Source organism: Impatiens glandulifera, chromosome 7, assembly GCF_907164915.1.
Source record: "Impatiens glandulifera chromosome 7, dImpGla2.1, whole genome shotgun sequence".
NCBI lineage: Eukaryota > Viridiplantae > Streptophyta > Magnoliopsida > Ericales > Balsaminaceae > Impatiens > Impatiens glandulifera.
Window position 1 is genome coordinate 16,511,783 of NC_061868.1, and position 19,497 is coordinate 16,531,279.

The following is a 19,497-nucleotide window of genomic DNA, read 5'->3' on the forward strand; positions in this document are numbered from 1 at the left end:
AAATATACTTTTTCAGTTCAAAATTAAATAAACTCATTTATATTTTGATCGGATTCAAAACTAAAACTAAAATTCTATTTTTGGAAAACAAATCCAAATATAAACTTTTTTCGTAGGTGGTATATGTTAAGTACCCTATCATGATTAGAAGGGAATATTCAAATATAAAATATAAAATTTAATATTTGTTTTGTCGGATTCGAAATATAAATTTTATAAAATAAATCCAATTGTAAACTTTTATCTTTGACATATATTCAGTCTTCAAGTAAAAATTATGAAAAATCTGAATATTCAAATGTGCGAGAAAGTGAGTACTCGGTATCATTTATTATCGTCGTTGACTTAACTCGCTTCCAAATCATTAAGTAAGTTGAGGTAACATTCCTTATAAAAGATGAACTATTCACAAATTATGTAATGGAACTGGAGATTTCCATTTGAATTCTATTTAATTTATATAAAAAATAATATCTCAACAAATCTTGTTTATTTTATTTTGTAAAATAAATAGTTACTCAAACTAATATTTTTTTTAAATTAAATCATTGTTTCTAAAAAAAAAAAAGACATCTAGTCTCAACTTGAAAATTAACAAGTTTAGTTATGTCCTTGATCGATAGGTGATCATTTATGCCAAAAAAAACAAAACAAGTTTTATACTTGTTATTATTTATTTTTTTCAAATATAAAATTTAATATAATATAATAATAAATACATTTTAACATTAGTTATACTATTTTTTTATATATATATATATATATATATATATATATATATATATATATATATTGTTGTAAAATAATTAAATATATTATTATTATAATATAATAATTTCATTATTAATTAAATTAAATAGATTTAGTAATTATTATTAGCACTATAAAAAAATACCAAATCTAATAAATAATGTATTTATATATTATAGTTATTAATGTTATATATTTTATTTTATATAATTAATTAATAATATTTAATCCAATTAAATAAAAGGATGAAAATGTAATATTTGTTTATTATATCATATATTAAACAAACAAAATAAATAAATAAATAAATAAATAAATAGAGCTTAGGAAAGATCATGGATACTTTTGATTTTGTTTAATTGGCTTGGATTGTTGGTTTCTTAGGATTCATTTTGGTTCATTGTTTCTTAACTTTAATAGATTCTTGATTTTGTTGATTTTTTATTTTAATATGTTTGATTATTATATTTAATTTGCTTGTTCGTATGAGGAAATGATCATATACCTAAAACAAATGTTCCTCTAGCTTTGTTCTATTTAAAAGTTTTAAATCTCATAGTGTAATTTTCATAATCAATCAAATTACAATTCTTTTGGTGGCTCTTTAATTTTAAGTTTTTTTTTCCTTTTTCTTGCTTTCCTTTTAGCTAGCTAGTTTATCTCAAATTGGTATCAAAGAGATGTTTTAAGCTATATGGTCAGATTAGATGTGATAGTAAAACTTTAACTGATAGAAAATAATTTTTTATATGTCTATGGCCCACAAAAAAGTATCTACAACTATTTAAAAAAAAAGTAAATCTTTTATCACAAGAAATCATGAAAAATGTAGTAAGAGAAATGTATGTTATGACAATTGTAAAAAACATGTTCATTTCGTCTTTTAACGAACAAAATATAAAAAATTAAGTAATCTTTTGAGGTCCTAAAGAGGAAAAAAAATACTAATATAATAAAGATTTTTAAACTTACAATTTGCATTAAGCTGATAATTATAATGGGAAGAATAATTATGCATGTTAATACACACTGATGTTGCCATTGATAATCTTCATGATTTCAAACTGGAGATGTTTTTTTTCAACTTTTTAATGCTTGTTTTTGATAATTTAAATATGTATTTATGTTTTTGTCTTTGTAATTGAGATTTTTCGTTAGTGATATAGTTTTAATTAAATTAGAAAAATTTCATGTGATGCATACAAATAAAAGTATAAACAAAATAAATTTAATAATAAAAAAATATAAGAATGCATATAATATGAATGTTTAAAATTCTTAATAAATCACGAAAAATATATTAAAATAAAAATAAAACATTTTAATTTTATATTTTATTCATTCCGGTAAAACAATTCATTTTCTCACATATTTCATCACATATTTTATTTAATGAACCTTTCATCTCGTGACCTTACACTTTCATTTTGGTCAAATAAAAAATCTCAAACATTACCAATCTCTTTTTTTTTACTCTCATTTTAGCACATCAATGCTCAATCAACCTCTCATCTCGTGATCTTAAAGCACTCAAATAGACCAACCATCTTATTCCACATTTATCTACCAATTGAAATTGGACTTCTTATCTCGTGACTTTAACTTTCATTTCGGTCAAACAATTAATTTTCTCACATATTTAACCACCAAAAGCAATTTCTTTCCCAATCGACCTATTTCTTTACCTTATTTTCACTTCGACTAATAAAAAATAATCTCATTCCATATTTATCCACCAATTACAGTCTACCTCTATTCTCTCGAAAACCTTACTTTCACTTTATCAAAGAACTCATATTCTCACATATTTTATAATATACAACCCGACATTTTCAATGGAATATTACTTCAAGTCACATGTGGAGAGCGTCACTTGTCATGGTGAATGATGAAGATAAATAGGTCTTGGATATACTCACTTTTGTCGCATTTGGATATTCAGATTTTATGACAAAATAAAATAGTAAATTTATATTTGAATATTCTCTTTTAATCGTGGATACTTAATATATGCATCAACAAAAAATTATATTTGGATTTGTTTCCCAAAAATAAAATTTGAGCTTTTGTTTCAAATAAGACAATACAATTATTGGTTTTGTTTCTAAACATGTTAGAATGATTTCCATATGATTGTAACATTATTTCGATCATGTTTTATCAAACTGTATTTTAGAAATTTTTGAGTTTGAATTTCATCTTCAAAAATTGTTACAATGATTCTTTGATGTTCTTGTTTTGATTGTGTTTAACTATATTCATCATTTCAAAGCTAATGGAACAAAAATCAGACTTTGAAATGACCTAATTTGAACGATCCCAAGTTTTGGCCTAAAAATGATTTTTTTAAATGAATCTTTGTAAAGATCTAATGATCGTGATTAGGGTTAGGGTTTTTGTTTTTCATAATCATATAAATCATCTGCAACTTACAAATCATGATTCCATGATCTTAATTAAAAATTTTGAGACAAGCAATTTATTCATAACAAATGAAGAACACTCGGTCCTTTTAAGACCGAGACCGAGAAGTACCAAATTGAAATTCATTACTTCTCCAAATTAATAGAAGACCGATAATACCGGTCTATGACCGAGAGATGTTGCTAGAGAAAAAATTAGGAACCCAGAATGGATCCTCTGTGTCGGCTTTGATACATCCGTCAGGATGCGACCTTAACGATAGTGGGGAGAGATTCCAACCCAAACCTCAACAGAACCTTAGCACACAAAACCTGATTACTTTACATAATTGTTGTTTGACGTGCCCAAACAACAAAGCCTCGATAAAGTCAAACATGTACGTGCTTATTTATTATACATACATATATCTATAATAGATATAATAAACATCTCTAAGCATATTTGATTTTAACAAAATCAAATGATATGTTTGTCAAGTTGATTATACGATCGTAGAATGTCTCTTCTTGAGAACGAAGATATATTCCTTTAGAGCCACCATTTCCACAAAAGGGAATGGTACTATCGAGTTTACGGTCTCAGTACCGCACTCAAAACTCCCACTTCCGAATCCATCATAACTTCATGATGGAAATACAACAAAAATGGAATCCAGTACATAGGGCCTTCATGTTAGGAGATCGTCAGATCTGTCCGACCATTGAAGAGTTTAAGGCCATTATTATGATCGATAACAAGAACATCATAAGACTTAAACTCTACACGTATTCCATGTCCCTCCGACGTTTACCCAACGAATAATTTGGGTATACGAAGACCATAACTGATAAGATTATGGCAAGAACCTATCTGGATCTTTCACGATAGGTAAACTTGGCCACTTAGACCGGAGAAATCCCACTCAATTTGACTACCTCCCTGTTTACCATCACAATCATGATGGCTCACTTTCTCCTCGCTCCGAATGGTAGCCATGCGCCATCCTCCAAAATACTGGAAGTAGTCTTAGGGCAGGAGATAAGGATCCCACTAGCATCATCTTATGAGTTCATATTCATAGCCATCAACTATTTCTCTAAACGGGTTGAGGAAGCATCTTACAAGTTATATATATATATATATATATATATATATATATATATATATATATATATATATATATATATATATATATATATATATATATTAAAATATATATAATAATAAAGTTTGTATATTGAATTTTTTTATAAATATTTTAAATTAAGATCTGTGCTTTTTTTTAATTTTTATTTATTATTATATCTAAAATATAACTATTTAACAATATTGTTATATACTGATTTTATTATAATTATAAAAACAATAATTAATATTTATATGTATAAATTTTTATATTAATATTTATGTATGGTGATAAATGTTATAAATAATCTTATCTTCAATTTCCTTAATTTAAAAAAATATTGAGGAAAAAGATCTCCATTTCTTCGGTATAAACTAATACGGTAATCCTATCTTCAATTTCCTCAATTTAAAAAGATATTATAATCAATCCGATTTTGTAAAATTTCTTATTCAATGTGATATCATATCTACTCCCCCAAATTAAAGAAAATATTCCTCAATTTAAAAAGATATTGTAATCAGAGTCCGAATTTCCATATTATTAAATGAGATATCATATCTACTCCAAAAAATTAAAGAAAATATCCATAAATATTTATATTTTGTACTTTGATATTATCAAAAATCAATATATCTATAATCCAAAAAAACATGCTTTTAAATAATTTATAAATAAATTCATGCATATATATTTTTGAAATATCCATAAATCTAGGAATCTTATATCTTAATGATAATTGTTTAACCTTAATATATCGCAAGTCAATCTTGATGATATATATAACTCTTCCTCTTTAACGACACTTAAAGATTAACAAAAGTCTAAATATCCATAAATTTAGGAACTTAACGAAAAAGAATGTAAATATCCATAAATCTACGATAACATGATAAATCTTTATATTATCGTATTCAAATTAATTAATAACATGCTTTTAAATAATTTATAAATAATTTATAAATAATTCAAGCATATATATATATATATATATATATATAATTCGACTAAGATGCTTTGAAATTATCTATAAATTCATAAATGCATATATCATTCCCCGAGAATTTAAATATCCCTAAATCTAGAGATCTTATCTTAATAATAATAATAATTAGTCAAATAGATAATTCAAATATGTCTTAAATCTATCGTCAATCTTAATGATAGATAACATTATTGAATTCTTAAGTCAGAATATATATTAAAAGATAAATATATATATATATATATATATATATATATATATATATTTGATTTAAAATTTCTTCACATAATTAAATTAGGATAGCTCTCTGATACCAATTGTTAGAATTATCCTAATTAGATCCTAATTTAATATACGAGAAATTAAAATCTGAATACGTCGTACTTTAATTATTGTTCTGAATCTTCTCTTTCCTTGTAATAGAAAAAGTCTTTAATCCTCTATTTCTTTAGATTTTCTTTATGTGGAATGGTTATTTCATTTGATGAGTACGTCAATAAGTTTCTCTTTATTGATGGGGACGCAAAGTAGAATTGTCCGTATTTCAAATTGGGACTTAAATTAGTTATTATAGTTAGGTTATTTCTAATTCAGCTCCTTCATAAAATTAGAAATGTCACTTAGGTATTCTCACTTTATATTCATAATAAATACACTCATAAGCCATAAACTTAATCACATTAGATCACATTATTTTAACTTATATTAAATATTAAATATGACATTTGCACAATTATTTATTATACTAGTGACCCTAAAAATTTCAAAAATATTTGGTTAAGACCCTATAAATAATAATTATCAATGATTATCATTGATAGTGTTTGGTTTGGTTTAAAAAATTATTGATGATAATATTTTATTTGTACAGTAATTAACTTTTATATATTTATGATTTTATATATTTATGAATTTTGTTTATCCTCTTCTTATTATTACTCAATTAAAAAAAATATATAAAAAATAATTAATTCAATATATATATATAGATGTAAAATTAAATAAATAAGAAAAAAAAAGAAATAATGAGTTAAAGTAAAAAAATATTATTAATAAATTTTATATTTAATTTGTTATTCTCTTTATATATATATTTATTAATTATTATCAATGTAATTTGATTTGTTTATATTATAAATTTTACGTTTTATTTGAATAAAGTTAATTTTGATGATTATTAATTTAGGTTAATATATTTTCGTATTTAATTTTGATAAAAAAAAAATTATTATACTAAAATTAATTAAATAAAAATTAAAATTATAAAATACAATATTAAATAAAACAATAAGAACCAACTAATAGATATTAAATCAAACCTAATAAACACAATTTATATATATCTACTCAAGAAAAAAATGAGAAGCAAGAAAAAGAAAAAAAGAATAATATAGAGAGAAGTAGTAGATGGCGAGTAAAAGGGAGTGGGGAAGAGAATCATACGAAGGAGAGAGAAAAATAAATAATTTTATTCCTCCAATCTTGAGGGAATTTGATGATTGAGTAAGGATGGCAACTTAAAATCCTTATGTGGAAATGGCCTTGTTTGAGGCGGTTTTTCGAAACAAAATGGGGATGGTATTTCTGTCCCCGCTTCCTCGCCTGATCCAATTTTACCGTAATTCTGTTAGAATATTATAAACACAATTAAATATATAAAATTATCAATAATATTATTTATTTATTATATTTTATAAAAATTTAATAAAATTTTGTTGGGTTAAGATTTTTAATGTTTAAACTAGTTTTGATAATTTAGTTTAAATAATTAAAAAAGGAGAAATTGTTGGGTTAAGATTTTTAATTGATTTAAAATAATTTAACAATTTTGATTTGATGATTGATGAAATGGTTTTTTGATAATAAATGGATAAAACTAAGTTCAATAATTGTTAGTCATATCAAATATAAATATATATTTAGATATCAACATAGTTTGTGTGTAGTGGTAAGTATATTTGCCTGTCATGTTGGTGACCTGGGCTCAAATCTCACCAGTGTTGTAGAAATCGAATAATAGCACATGTTTAGCAATTCAGAAATAAACAAACTACAACAAGGCCTAACAATTCTTTTTCCCTTTTGTGTAATCAAATAGGCAGCCAAAACAATTGAGCATCAAACAATCAAAGAAACAGAGAGCAGGACACCAAGATTTTACGTGGAAAACCCAAATTAGGTAAAAACCACGGGACACTTCGGCCACTTAAATCATCCACTATATCAAATGGGTATACAATGTAGTTCAATACAAGCCTAGAGGTAATCTAACAAAAGTTATCAATTGACCTCATCCTAACTTGTCATTCACATACATTATCATCATCACTAAAGATGGCTAACCAAATGGAGAAGAGATAAAGGAAATTAGAAGAAGAATCTGCTACTGCAATGGAGGAATTGCTGTTTCAATAGAGGAAGAACTGCTGAAAGAGAGAGAGAAAAAAAACCACCCAAAAACTGTTGTGTTTTTTTTCTTTAATTAAATATGCCCTAATGGGCTTTATTAATTTGTTAGGCCCAAGTTCCAAATGAGCTGACCCAACAAATCTCCCCCGTCAGCGCAACTTCGCGGGCTCCAATAAACCCGCTCTCTCCCGACAATCTTCAAACTTGTCCTTAGGCAAGGATTTCGTAAACATATCGGCACCATTCTCACTTGTATGAATCTTCTCCATGTTCAGCTCTTTTGCCTCAAGCACATCACGTATCCAATGATATCTCACGTCGATGTGTTTGGATCTCGAATGAAAAGCTGAATTCTTTGAGAGATGTATGGCACTTTGACTGTCGCAAAACAAAGTAAACTTCTCTTGCTTTTGACCCAACTCTTGTAGGAACTTCTTCATCCATAACACCTCTTTACATGCCTCAGTGGCTGCAATATACTCAGCTTCTGTAGTAGACAAAGCAACACACTTTTGTAACATTGATTGCCACGAAACAGCACCGCCTGCAAAGGTAACCAAAAAATCTGATACAGATTTTCTTGAATCAACATCACCCGCCATATCAGAATCTATAAAACCTTCCAAAATAGGAGTATCACTTCCTAAGCATAAATGTGCTTTCGAAGAGCCTCGAAGATATCTGAGAATCCACTTAACAGCCAACCAATGTTCTTCTCCCGGGTTGGAGAGATACCGACTAACAACACCAACTGCGTGTGCTATGTCCGGTCTTGTACATACCATGGCATACATAAGACTACCAACTGCAGAGGCATAAGGTACATTCTTCATTTCATCTTTATCTTTCTCACTTGTAGGACATTGTTTAGAACTTAACTTGAAATGACCTGCAAGTGGAATTGAAACCGGTTTTGCATTTTTCATTGCAAACCTCTCAAGTACCTTCTCAATGTACTTCTCCTGTGATAGCCAAAGTGTTCTGTTCTTTCTGTCTCTTGTGATTTCCATGCCTAGGATCTGTTTCACTGAACCCAAATCCTTCATCGCAAAAGACTTGTTCAAATCCCTTTTAAGCTTCTCAATTTTTGCAATATCTTGCCCAATAATCAGCATATCATCAACATATAGCAGAAGAATAACATAATCATCAACACTGTATCTCTTGATGAAAACACAATGATCAGAAGTAGTCTTACTATACCCATTTGCTTCCATGAAAGAGTCAAATTTCCTGTACCATTTTCTAGGCGCTTGCTTGAGCCCATACAAGCTTTTCCTCAACCTGCAGACAAGGTCTTCTTTACCTTTAACTTTGAAACCCTCAAGTTGTTCCATATAGATATCTTCCTCCAAGTCACCATGGAGAAATGCAGTCTTCACATCCAGTTGTTCAATTTCCAAATCTTGACTAGCAGCCAATGCTAACACAACTCTGATGGATGACCTCTTCACAACCGGTGAGAAGATCTCTTCAAAATCAATCCCCTTTTTCTGTCCAAAGCCCTTCACAACCAGTCTTGCTTTATATCGAGGTTGTGAGCTATTCTCTTGGTGCTTCAACTTGAATACCCACTTGTTCTTCAAAGTCTTCTTTCCTTTTGGAAGTTTCACCAAGTCATAAGTCTCGTTCTTTTGCAAGGAATTTATCTATTCTTGCATTGCCACCGACCACTTGTTCTTGTTTTCATGAGACAATACTTCTTGATAGGTTTCTGGTTCTCCCCCGTCAGTCAACATCACATACTCATTGGGAGAATACCTACTAGAAGGTTGTCTCTGCATACTAGATCTTCTAATATGCTGATCATTAGGTGGCTCTAGAGAACTATCATCATCTTGTTCAGCTTCCTCTGTTGGCTCAACATCAACTAGAGGAGTCTCATCAACCTCAACTTGGACATTTTCCACATCATTGGGCTGTGATTGTGGTGTACGAATCCTACCATTGTCAAGCAATTCATTCTCTATAGACTTCGGTTTCTCTTTTTTCTCAAAGTCTTCAATGGTCTGATCTTCAAAAAATATCACATCTCTGCTTCTAATGAGTTTCTTGTTAACCGGATCCCAACATCGGTACCCAAATTCTCCGTGACCATACCCAATAAAGATACACTGTCTCGTCTTGCTATCAAGCTTAGCTCTCTCATCTCGAGGAACATGAACAAACACTTTACAACCAAAAACTCTCAAATGATCATAAGAGACGTCTTTACCTCTCCAAACTCTTTCTGGAACGTCGCCATCTAAAGGAGTTGAGGGTGAAAGGTTTATCAGATCAACCGCTGTCTTCATTGCCTCTCCCCAAAAGGATTTTGGCAACTTAGCATGAGACAACATACACAAAATTCTCTCATTGATAGACCTGTTCATCCTCTCTGCAATTCCATTCTATTGAGGTGTTTTTGGCACAGTCTTCATAAGCTTGATCCCATGACTTTTACAGTATTCCACAAATGGCCCTCTATATTCGCCACCATTATCCGAACGAACACATTTCAACTTCTTCCCAGTTTCTCTCTCCACTTCAGCATGAAACAACTTGAAGTAATCTAATGCTTGATCCTTAGTCTTCAAGCAATAGTCCCACACCTTCCTTGAGCAATCATCGATAAAAGTGATGTAATAATGAGCACCACCTAAAGTCAAGGAATCCATAGAACATATGTCTGTGTGAACCATATCTAGGATATTGGGCTTCCTAAATGGAGAGAAACTTTTGAAGGAAACTCTATGTTGCTTACCAACTAAGCAATCTGTGCATGTCTTCAAATCTGTGGACTTTAAGCCTTGAAGATCGATTGTCTTGGAGAGAACTTGCATGCCATTCTGACTTAAGTGACCAAGTCTCTTATGCCAAAGCTGTGCTGAACAATCATTAACTGCATTTGCTTCTCCCTCGTAAGACTTAGTTTGTGTCACATAAAGAGAACCAACCTTCTTTCCTTTAGCTATCACCAAAGATCCCTTAGTGAGTTTCCATTTTCCTTCACCAAAGTAACTATGATAGCCCTCATCATCAAGAAGACCAGTAGAGATCAAATTCATCAGAATATCAGGAACATGTCGAACATTCTTCAGAAGTAGCTTGCACGAAGTGTTAGTATACAAACAAACATCTCCTTTTCCAACAATCTTACACGTAACATGGTTTCCCAACGTCACTGAACCAAACTGTCCACTAGTGTAAGAAGCAAATATATCACAACGATTGGTGACATGATAAGAAACACCTGAGTCTACCACCCATTGTGTATCTTGAGAAACAAGGTTGATACTATAATTGTCGTAAACAATATCGATGTCGTTACCACCCACATCTGTAACCTTACTACTTCTATCTTGTTTATTCTCCTTTTGTTCCCGCTTCAAAGATCTGCACTGATACTTCTTGAGTCATGGCTTGTCACAATGATAACATATAATCTCTTTTCTCGAGCTGGATGTTCCCCGTGACCTGTCTAAACTGCCACTACGATTCTTTGGAGTTTTACTTTTACTTCTACCCCTTTTCTCAGTCACGAACACCTGACTCTGAGTCGAGAAGCCCTGTTCTTTTCTTCTAGCCTCTTCATTCAGCACGCTCTCTTTCATCATTTTCAAAGTGAGCTTACCTTGTGGAACAGAATTGGTAATTGAAACCACAAGTGTTTCCCAACTATCAGGCAGAGAATTAATCAAACACATAGCATGAAGCTCATCATCAAATTTCATTCCTATCGCAGCCAACTCATTTAGAATCCCCTGAAAAGCATTTAGATGCTCAGACATAGAAGACCCATCTTGATATTTCAACGAGCAAAGCTTCCTAAATAGAAATGTTTTGTTTTGAGTGTTGTTCTTCTCATACAGTTCACTCAAAATAGTCCACACCTTATAAGCATTAACTTCAGTAGCCACATGCTGATACACACTTTTGTCAACCCATTGCCTGATTTTACCAACTGCCTTTATGTTCAGCTTCTTCCAATCTCCATCTGTCATAGCCTCTGGTTTGCCTTTATCACCCAAAATAGTGTCTTCATAATCATAATTACACAATAAGTCCTCCATCCGTGACTTCCAGATTGTGTAATTGGTAGCTGTGAGTTTGATCATCGTTCCATTACTGCTCAACGATTCTTCCATTTGAATTATACAAGAATCACCACCAAACGAACTCAGCTCTGATACCACTTGTTGTAGAAATCGAATAATAGCACCTGTTTAGCAATTCAGAAATAAACAAGCTACAACAAGGCCTAACAATTCTTTTTCCCTTTTCTGTAATCAAATAGGCAGCCAAAACAATTGAGCATCAAACAATCAAAGAAACAGAGAGCAGGTCACCAAGATTTTACGTGGAAAACCCAAATTAGGTAAAACCACGGGACACTTCGGCCACTTAAATCATCCACTATATCAAATGGGTATACAATGTAGTTCAATACAAGCCTAGAGGTAATTTAACAAAAGTTATCAATTGACCTCATCCTAACTTGTCATTCACATACATTATCATCATCACTAAAGATGGCTAACCAAATGAAGAAGAGATAAAGGAAATCAGAAGAAGAACCTACTACTGCAATGGAGGAATTGTTGTTTCAATGGAGGAAGAACTGTTGGAAGAGAGAGAGAAAAAAAACCACCCAAAAAACTGCTGTGTTTTTTTTCCTTAATTAAATATGCCCTAATGGGCTTTATTAATTTGTTAGGCCCATCTGCCAAATGAGCTGACCCAACAACCAGATGCATAATTAAAGTTTTGTTAATTTGCAGGCATAGCTCAAAGTCGACGTGCAGTCTAACCAGTGGAGTTAGACGTGCAGTCTAACTAGTTGAATTTGACGTGGAGTCTAATGTTAGATGGGGGCGTCTAATCAGATAGACGGCTAAGATGATCAAATGGGTATCTGAAGACAGATACTCTTCCAGACAACTGGCATCAGAGTCTTCCAGGAAGCTGACAGTAGAGCTCAACAAATGAATAACCGCCACATATGTCATAATTCAAATTGTCTGTACTGCATTGTACTACCACGATCTCAAGAATCTTTTTCTGCTGTACTACCTAGTACCTCATGGATAGTACATCCAACGGAAAGATGACATGTGTCCAAAAGAAGGATTTGATCGTTGAAGCTTTTCAAGAATAAATTGCTGCCTAAGACAACGGATAAATTGCTGGCTGAAAAATACAAGAAAGAGAGAGCTGCTTCATTTTCATTCAAGAAAGTTCCTGAAATCAAACATCTCATTTATCATTTAGCTGTGAATACATTGTATTACATACTGTCTTTTTTGTGAGAAAACTTCAGTGCTGTAAGTTGAACAAAGGTTGTTTTGTTAAACATAGAGTTAGCTAGATTAGTGAACTGTATTTGATTCAAAGAAGTATAGTGAATCCTTCCAGTGGTTGGAAGAATGAGTGACGTAGGAGAGTTTGCTCCGAACATCCATAAACAACTTCTTATGTTCTTTACTTTCTACCATTCATCTTTCATTAGTTCAAAACTACAAATCCGACGAACATTTCCGCACTTGAATCTGTTTCAAGAGTTCGAAGGATTTGCGAAGAATAGAAAGAGATATTAATCCCTAACAGGATTTCTATCAAACCGTTTATCCGAAGTCGTCATCAATAGCCAGACCCCGTCTCTATTGGTGCCGCCGATCCTATCAAATTTTAATATATTACGATATATATTATACTAAAAAATTAGTTTATATATATTTTTAAAATTTTATAAATGGCGCCCTTCAGGTATTCTCTGAAATCAAACGGGCCAGGATGGTATTAAAAATTCTTTAAAATAAAAATGGGGCGGGAATGGTAAATGCATTCCCCGGCCCGAACCGCCCCATTATCATCCATAATTCTAAGTACAAGATATTCATTTTAGTGTTAATCAATTAAAACCACATACCAAATATCAACATTTAATCTCTTTATAATTTCGGATTACAAAAAGCCCGTACCAAGCACACCCTCATGACCCCATTTTGAGTGTTTTATTACTAATATCTCCTCACTTCAATTAAACCAATAATCTCATTCACATATTAACCATCAATATCTATTATTTTTCTAATCAACCTTTCAATAAATCTCATAACTTCACTCCGAGAATTTTGTACATAACCTTCTCATCATTACCGACCTCTTTATACCACTACTTTGGCCAACCAACCATCTCTCATTCACATATTTTCTCGTTATCACACTTCAAGCATTTTTTTACCCTAACAATCTCATTGTTACGACCTCTAACAATTACTTCAGTCAACCATTCATCTCATTCACATATTTAACCACCACATACCCCTTATTCCCCAATCGAACTTTTATTATTAATTTCATGACGTCATTTCGAGTATTTAGCACACAACCACATCTCATAAGTACCTCTCATAAGTACTTACCTTTTATCAATCTCATTAACATATTTAACCATTACATATCCCTCAATCTACCTCTCATTACCAATCTCGTGATCTTATTTCAAATATTTTATACAAACCAACCATATCATTCTTATATCACATATCCTCCAATCGACCACTCATTACCAATCTCGTGACCTCATTTCGAACATTTTACACCAACCAACCATTTCATTCACATATTTAACCATCATATATCTATCAATCGACCTTTCATTAATAATCCCATGACCTTAATTCGAACATTTTACCCCAACCAACCATCTCATTCACATATTTAACCATGATATATCACTCAATCGATCTCTCATTACCAATCCCATAACTTCTTTTTGAGCATTTTGCACTCAACCATCACTTCAGTCAAACAACAATTTCATTACTAATTCTGTGACTTAATTTTATCAGCTAACAATTTCATTCATATATTTATATAATTTTTTATCATTGTTTTAAATTTGCATATAACGGGGATTTGATTTTTAGTAAGGTAGTGTAACACTTTAACCATTACACCACTTTAAATTATTGATTTATATTTATATTTGTATGTATGAATACATAATTGATATAAATAACCATTCAAGATAAATCACTCAAATCAGATTAAAAAGTCACATAATTTTTTATTTTAAATACTTAATCATTAATCACTGTCTCATTTCTTGCCTTGATTTGATTTTAATATACACATAAATTTCAAATATTTACTATACCATATTTAAAATATAAATAAATAATATATTTATCAACCTTATATATTTCATTACCAACATTCACAAAAAAACAACATCCTTCTAAATTACCAAAAAAACAATTTATGATAAATTAGCTTAGTTGGTTAGAATATTAACTATATAATCACAACTTTTTATCCGATAAATTTAAATTAAATTAAATTTGAATAAATCAATTAGTCAAAAACAATTCTAATTTAACTATTGTTCAATAGTCCAATTATTAATGAGGAACACATTTAAATAATTATAAAAAAAAGTGATAAAACTTTTATTGTGAAAAAAATTATTTTTTATTTATTTATCTAAGAATTGTTGAGATAAAAAATAGTATTATATATTCTCTAAATGTAGCATTGCTAGTATTACATTTTTATATAAATTATAAAATGTTATTTGATTGATGAAATCAAAATTTATTTTTTTATATATTGGAAAACTTTACAGTAAATTAAATTTATGTTTGATGTAATATAAACTATTTAGATGGTTATATGAATTTGAAAAATATTATTAAACTTGTTGTCGTCACTTTCTAGAATATAAATTATTTTTATAACTCTCCCCTAACTATCTATTTTTGAATTATAGAAAAAAAATATAATGATATGTGAATAAATCGATAATCGAACTAATCGGATTTATATTCGAAACAACCAATTGGTTAGATATAGGTTTCATATAAAAACAAACAAAAAGTAGAAATTTTGGGTTCTCAAATTAAGCTAATAATATATAATTTTCTTGGTAAAAAGTACATAAATCTTTATTTAACTAAGGCTTTCGGATTGGGGTTATTTGAATAACCTGGACAGAGAGAAAAATAATGATGGTTGATGATTTTGAGGAGATAATGATTATTTTTGGTAAAAAGACTTAAAGGGTATTGATATATATAAATAAAATAAAAAATAATAATTTAAAATTGAGGGTATTTTAGTATTTTGTTTAATGAAATGAGTGATGTGATTGGTGAAAAGTAATTGATTGGAAAACTGATTTGGTATAAGATTAAATAAAAAACCTTACAAGAACAAGGCTTAAATGATGAATAAGAACAAAAGTGCTAATGGACTATCAATTAAATTAATTAAACAGGAGACAATTAGCCTTAAATTGTGCTAACATTTATTGATATATAAGAGGCCAAACAAATATTTAACTGCAAGGTGGTTGTACCATTTTAGTTTGTTGGCTTTCTGCTATATATTTTCAGCCTATATTTATTCTTTCTGACAACAATAAATGTTTTATTTTATTCGGTATTAAATAATTTAAATGCTAAAATGTATAGAAATGCTTTTTCCTTAATTGTAGAGTTTAAATATTTGCTAAGCGATTAGATATATTGAATAATTTTATTCGAATAATTAACTGAGTGTGTTTAATGTACTTAATCTTTATAACTTATTATTTTTATATACTTAGATTATTAAATTATTTGTTAAAGCTGGAGTATGTTTGATTTTATTTATACACAATAATTTATTTATCAAAATTGTTAAACAATTTAATGCAATTTTAATTTATTCCCAATTATAAGTCTAATTAAAATAGTTTGAAGGTTGACCATGTTGGTTTGACATTTTGTTTGATTATTTAAATTTGTTAAGGTTATTTTCTTTATTTTGTATGGATATATTTTTTAAAACTCTCTTATTATAATCAAAAGATTTTATTTGAGCATGATTTTATTATGCTCAAATGAATTTGCTCGTGAACTATTCAAATTTTGGTTTAGTAAAAAACTTATTTGAACTCGTTATCTCGCGAATATTTTCATTTATAGGCTCGTTAATAAGCTCACAAACATATTCATTTAAAATATCCTTTATGGGTTCATGAACATTTCATTTAGAATCTCGTTTAATATTTAATAACCAAAAAAATTATGGAGTTCTTCACCTAATATTGAAACCTTCTTCTAGGTTCTAAAGAAGTTCTTAAAAGATCGGTAAACGATTATGAGCTCATCTACATATATATTCGTCGAGCTCGAGCTCCAATATAAAAATTTGAACCGAACTCGAGTTTGAAACTGTTTGACTTGGCTCGACTCATTTACATCCCTACTAACGAGTTCAATTCTTACCTAAAATGTTTTAAATTAAAGTAAATATCATTATTATTAATTTTTTATTATAAAAAAATACATTAAATATAATATAAATAAAAATCATTTGAACCTAACCATAAAAGCCATATAAAAACAAAATTACCAAAGTGTGTCAAAAACATACTTAAAACACAAGCAAATTAATCAATTTAAAAATTAACAACAAACCAAAATACTAAATCACGATTAACTTTGAAGTTAATCATTAAAAAAATAGCTATACTCATAACATTTGAGAATGTTAATTATTAAAATAAAAAACATCTTTAGAAAGTGGTGGGCATCCACCTATCTCAATCATGGTCCTACAAAAGAATCTTGCCATTGAAGAGTTATGTCCAACTACCTATCAAAAGTTAGACTAATAAAATAAATCCAAAACCACCTACCAGTCTTCTCTAAACCTCCTCCTCTGCTTTTGTGCTTTCTTTCCAACTCCCGTTCTTCTTCTTCTTCTCCAAAAAGACCCAAACCAGTTCATTAATGGTGGGTCTTTCTTCTCCTATTAATACTCCTCAAACTTCACCCATTAATCCCACTCACAAAAATCTCTACTTTTCCAAAAACCCACTATTCTAATGGCTAACTCTCACTACTCAACTAATTCTAGTTATCTAACTCATCTTCATCATGAATCATCTCCTTCATCAACCTCAGGTACCCTCAATTATAATAACTGGATTGCATTAAAAAAAACCCAGATTTTCTAATGTGTTTGTGGTTGAAACAGAGCTTGAAATTGAAGAATCATCTGCAAAACTTGAGTTCTCTGAAGATGAACTGACACTCATGATTAGGATGTTTAATCTTGTAGGAGAAAGGTATTTTTAAATGTTTAATTCAGATTTATTCAAAATGGGTTTTTGATTTCGTAGCTTTGATGATCGATAAAATTTGAAGGTGGTCATTGATTGCGGGGAGAATTCCGGGAAGAACTGCTGAGGAAATTGAAAAGTATTGGACTTCAAGATGTTCTAGCAATGGATGTTAAACATGGGTTGTCTTGTTGTAATATTAATGTTTGGGGATTTCTATTTAGTTTGTTATTTTATCAGGGGCTATTTTGGTTTTTTGCTCTACTGATAGTTTGTTAAGTTTTGTTGAATGATGCATGCATTTTTAATGTATTTTATGGTCTTTCTAAGTTCTATGTATTATAATCATATTATTAGTTAGTTCTTGGTTTACTCCATGTCTTTGGGTTGTTTTAAAATATATATTTTTTAATCTGGATTCTATGTATATATTTATTTATTAATTTTAAAGATCAACTTGCTCCCATTTCAAGAACTTATATAATACATTTAATCTATTAAAGTAGTTCAAATCAAATGTTACATGATTTAAATTTAAAATGTTTTATATCAAAGAATCATATATTTTTTAATATTAAAAATATTAGAATATAAGATAATATATATAAGATATTATCACAATATTATAAATTATGATAATATCATTAGAATATAAAATAATGTATCTATAAGATATTATCATAATAGGATAAATTGTGATTAGTTTCCTTATAAGCTTAACGCAATGTCTATATAATAGACATAACTTATGTAATTCAATATCATATTATTCAATACAATCTTTTTCTCTATATTCTTACATTATATCAGAGCATTGTCATCGTTCTTGAGTCAATCAAATTATAGTCTTCCGCGCTGCCTCTATCAATGGTTATCTTAACTATTGATAGAGGGCTCTAATATTTTATTCTTATATTTTTAATAATGTCTTTTTCTTTTTAGATTCAGTTGATGTTTTAATATTTTCGGCAATCATATTCTTTGTGTTTTGATTTTAGTTGTTGCTTCAGCCAAGCAATTTTATGCCAATGAGATTTGACCTCTTCGCTAATTTTATTTTATGCAACACATGGACATCCCTGTCATTGAATGGATTTTGAGACTCACGAGTAACTTCGGAGCTATTTAGTTATTGTTTCACCCCAGCATTAAATGCCCATGAGATTCGACGTCTTCGCTGGTTTATCAGTCAACACAATAACATCCCATAATTGGATAGATCTCAAGAGTTTCTGAAGCTTGAAGAATACATCATCAACATTTTACATCTCGATTGTCTTCAACCTCAAGTTGTTCAAGCATTTTTCATCTTGAGTTTGAGAAGAGATCTTAAAATATAAGATAATATATATTTAAGATATTATCACAATATTATAAATTGTGATAATATCATTAGAATATAAAATAATATATCTGTAAGATATTATCATAACAATTTATCATGTTGTGATAATATCTTACATATATATTATTTTATATTCTAATGATATTATCACAATTTATAATATTTATTTTATATTCTAATAATATTATCACAATTTATAATATTGTGATAATATCTCACATATATATTATCTTATATTCTAACATCCCTCCTTAATATCATTTACTTTTCTTATAAGCTTAACGCAATATATAATAGACATAACTTATATAATTAAATATCATATCATTCAATATAATTTTTTTCTCTATATTCTTACAAAAAAAATAAAATAATACATTTATTAT

At 29.2% G+C, this 19,497-nt stretch overlaps 1 protein-coding gene across 1 annotated transcript; it reads left to right on the forward strand.

Moving 5' to 3' along the window:
- Window positions 1–17,378: 17,378 nt before the first annotated feature.
- On the forward strand, window positions 17,379–18,126 carry LOC124910262 (MYB-like transcription factor ETC1). Its single transcript, XM_047450889.1, has 3 exons — window positions 17,379–17,608; window positions 17,682–17,772; window positions 17,852–18,126. Exons 1-3 carry the CDS (start codon window positions 17,530–17,532, stop codon window positions 17,940–17,942), a joined length of 261 nt encoding a protein of 86 aa, XP_047306845.1. The 5' UTR covers window positions 17,379–17,529; the 3' UTR covers window positions 17,943–18,126.
- Window positions 18,127–19,497: the final 1,371 nt, after the last annotated feature.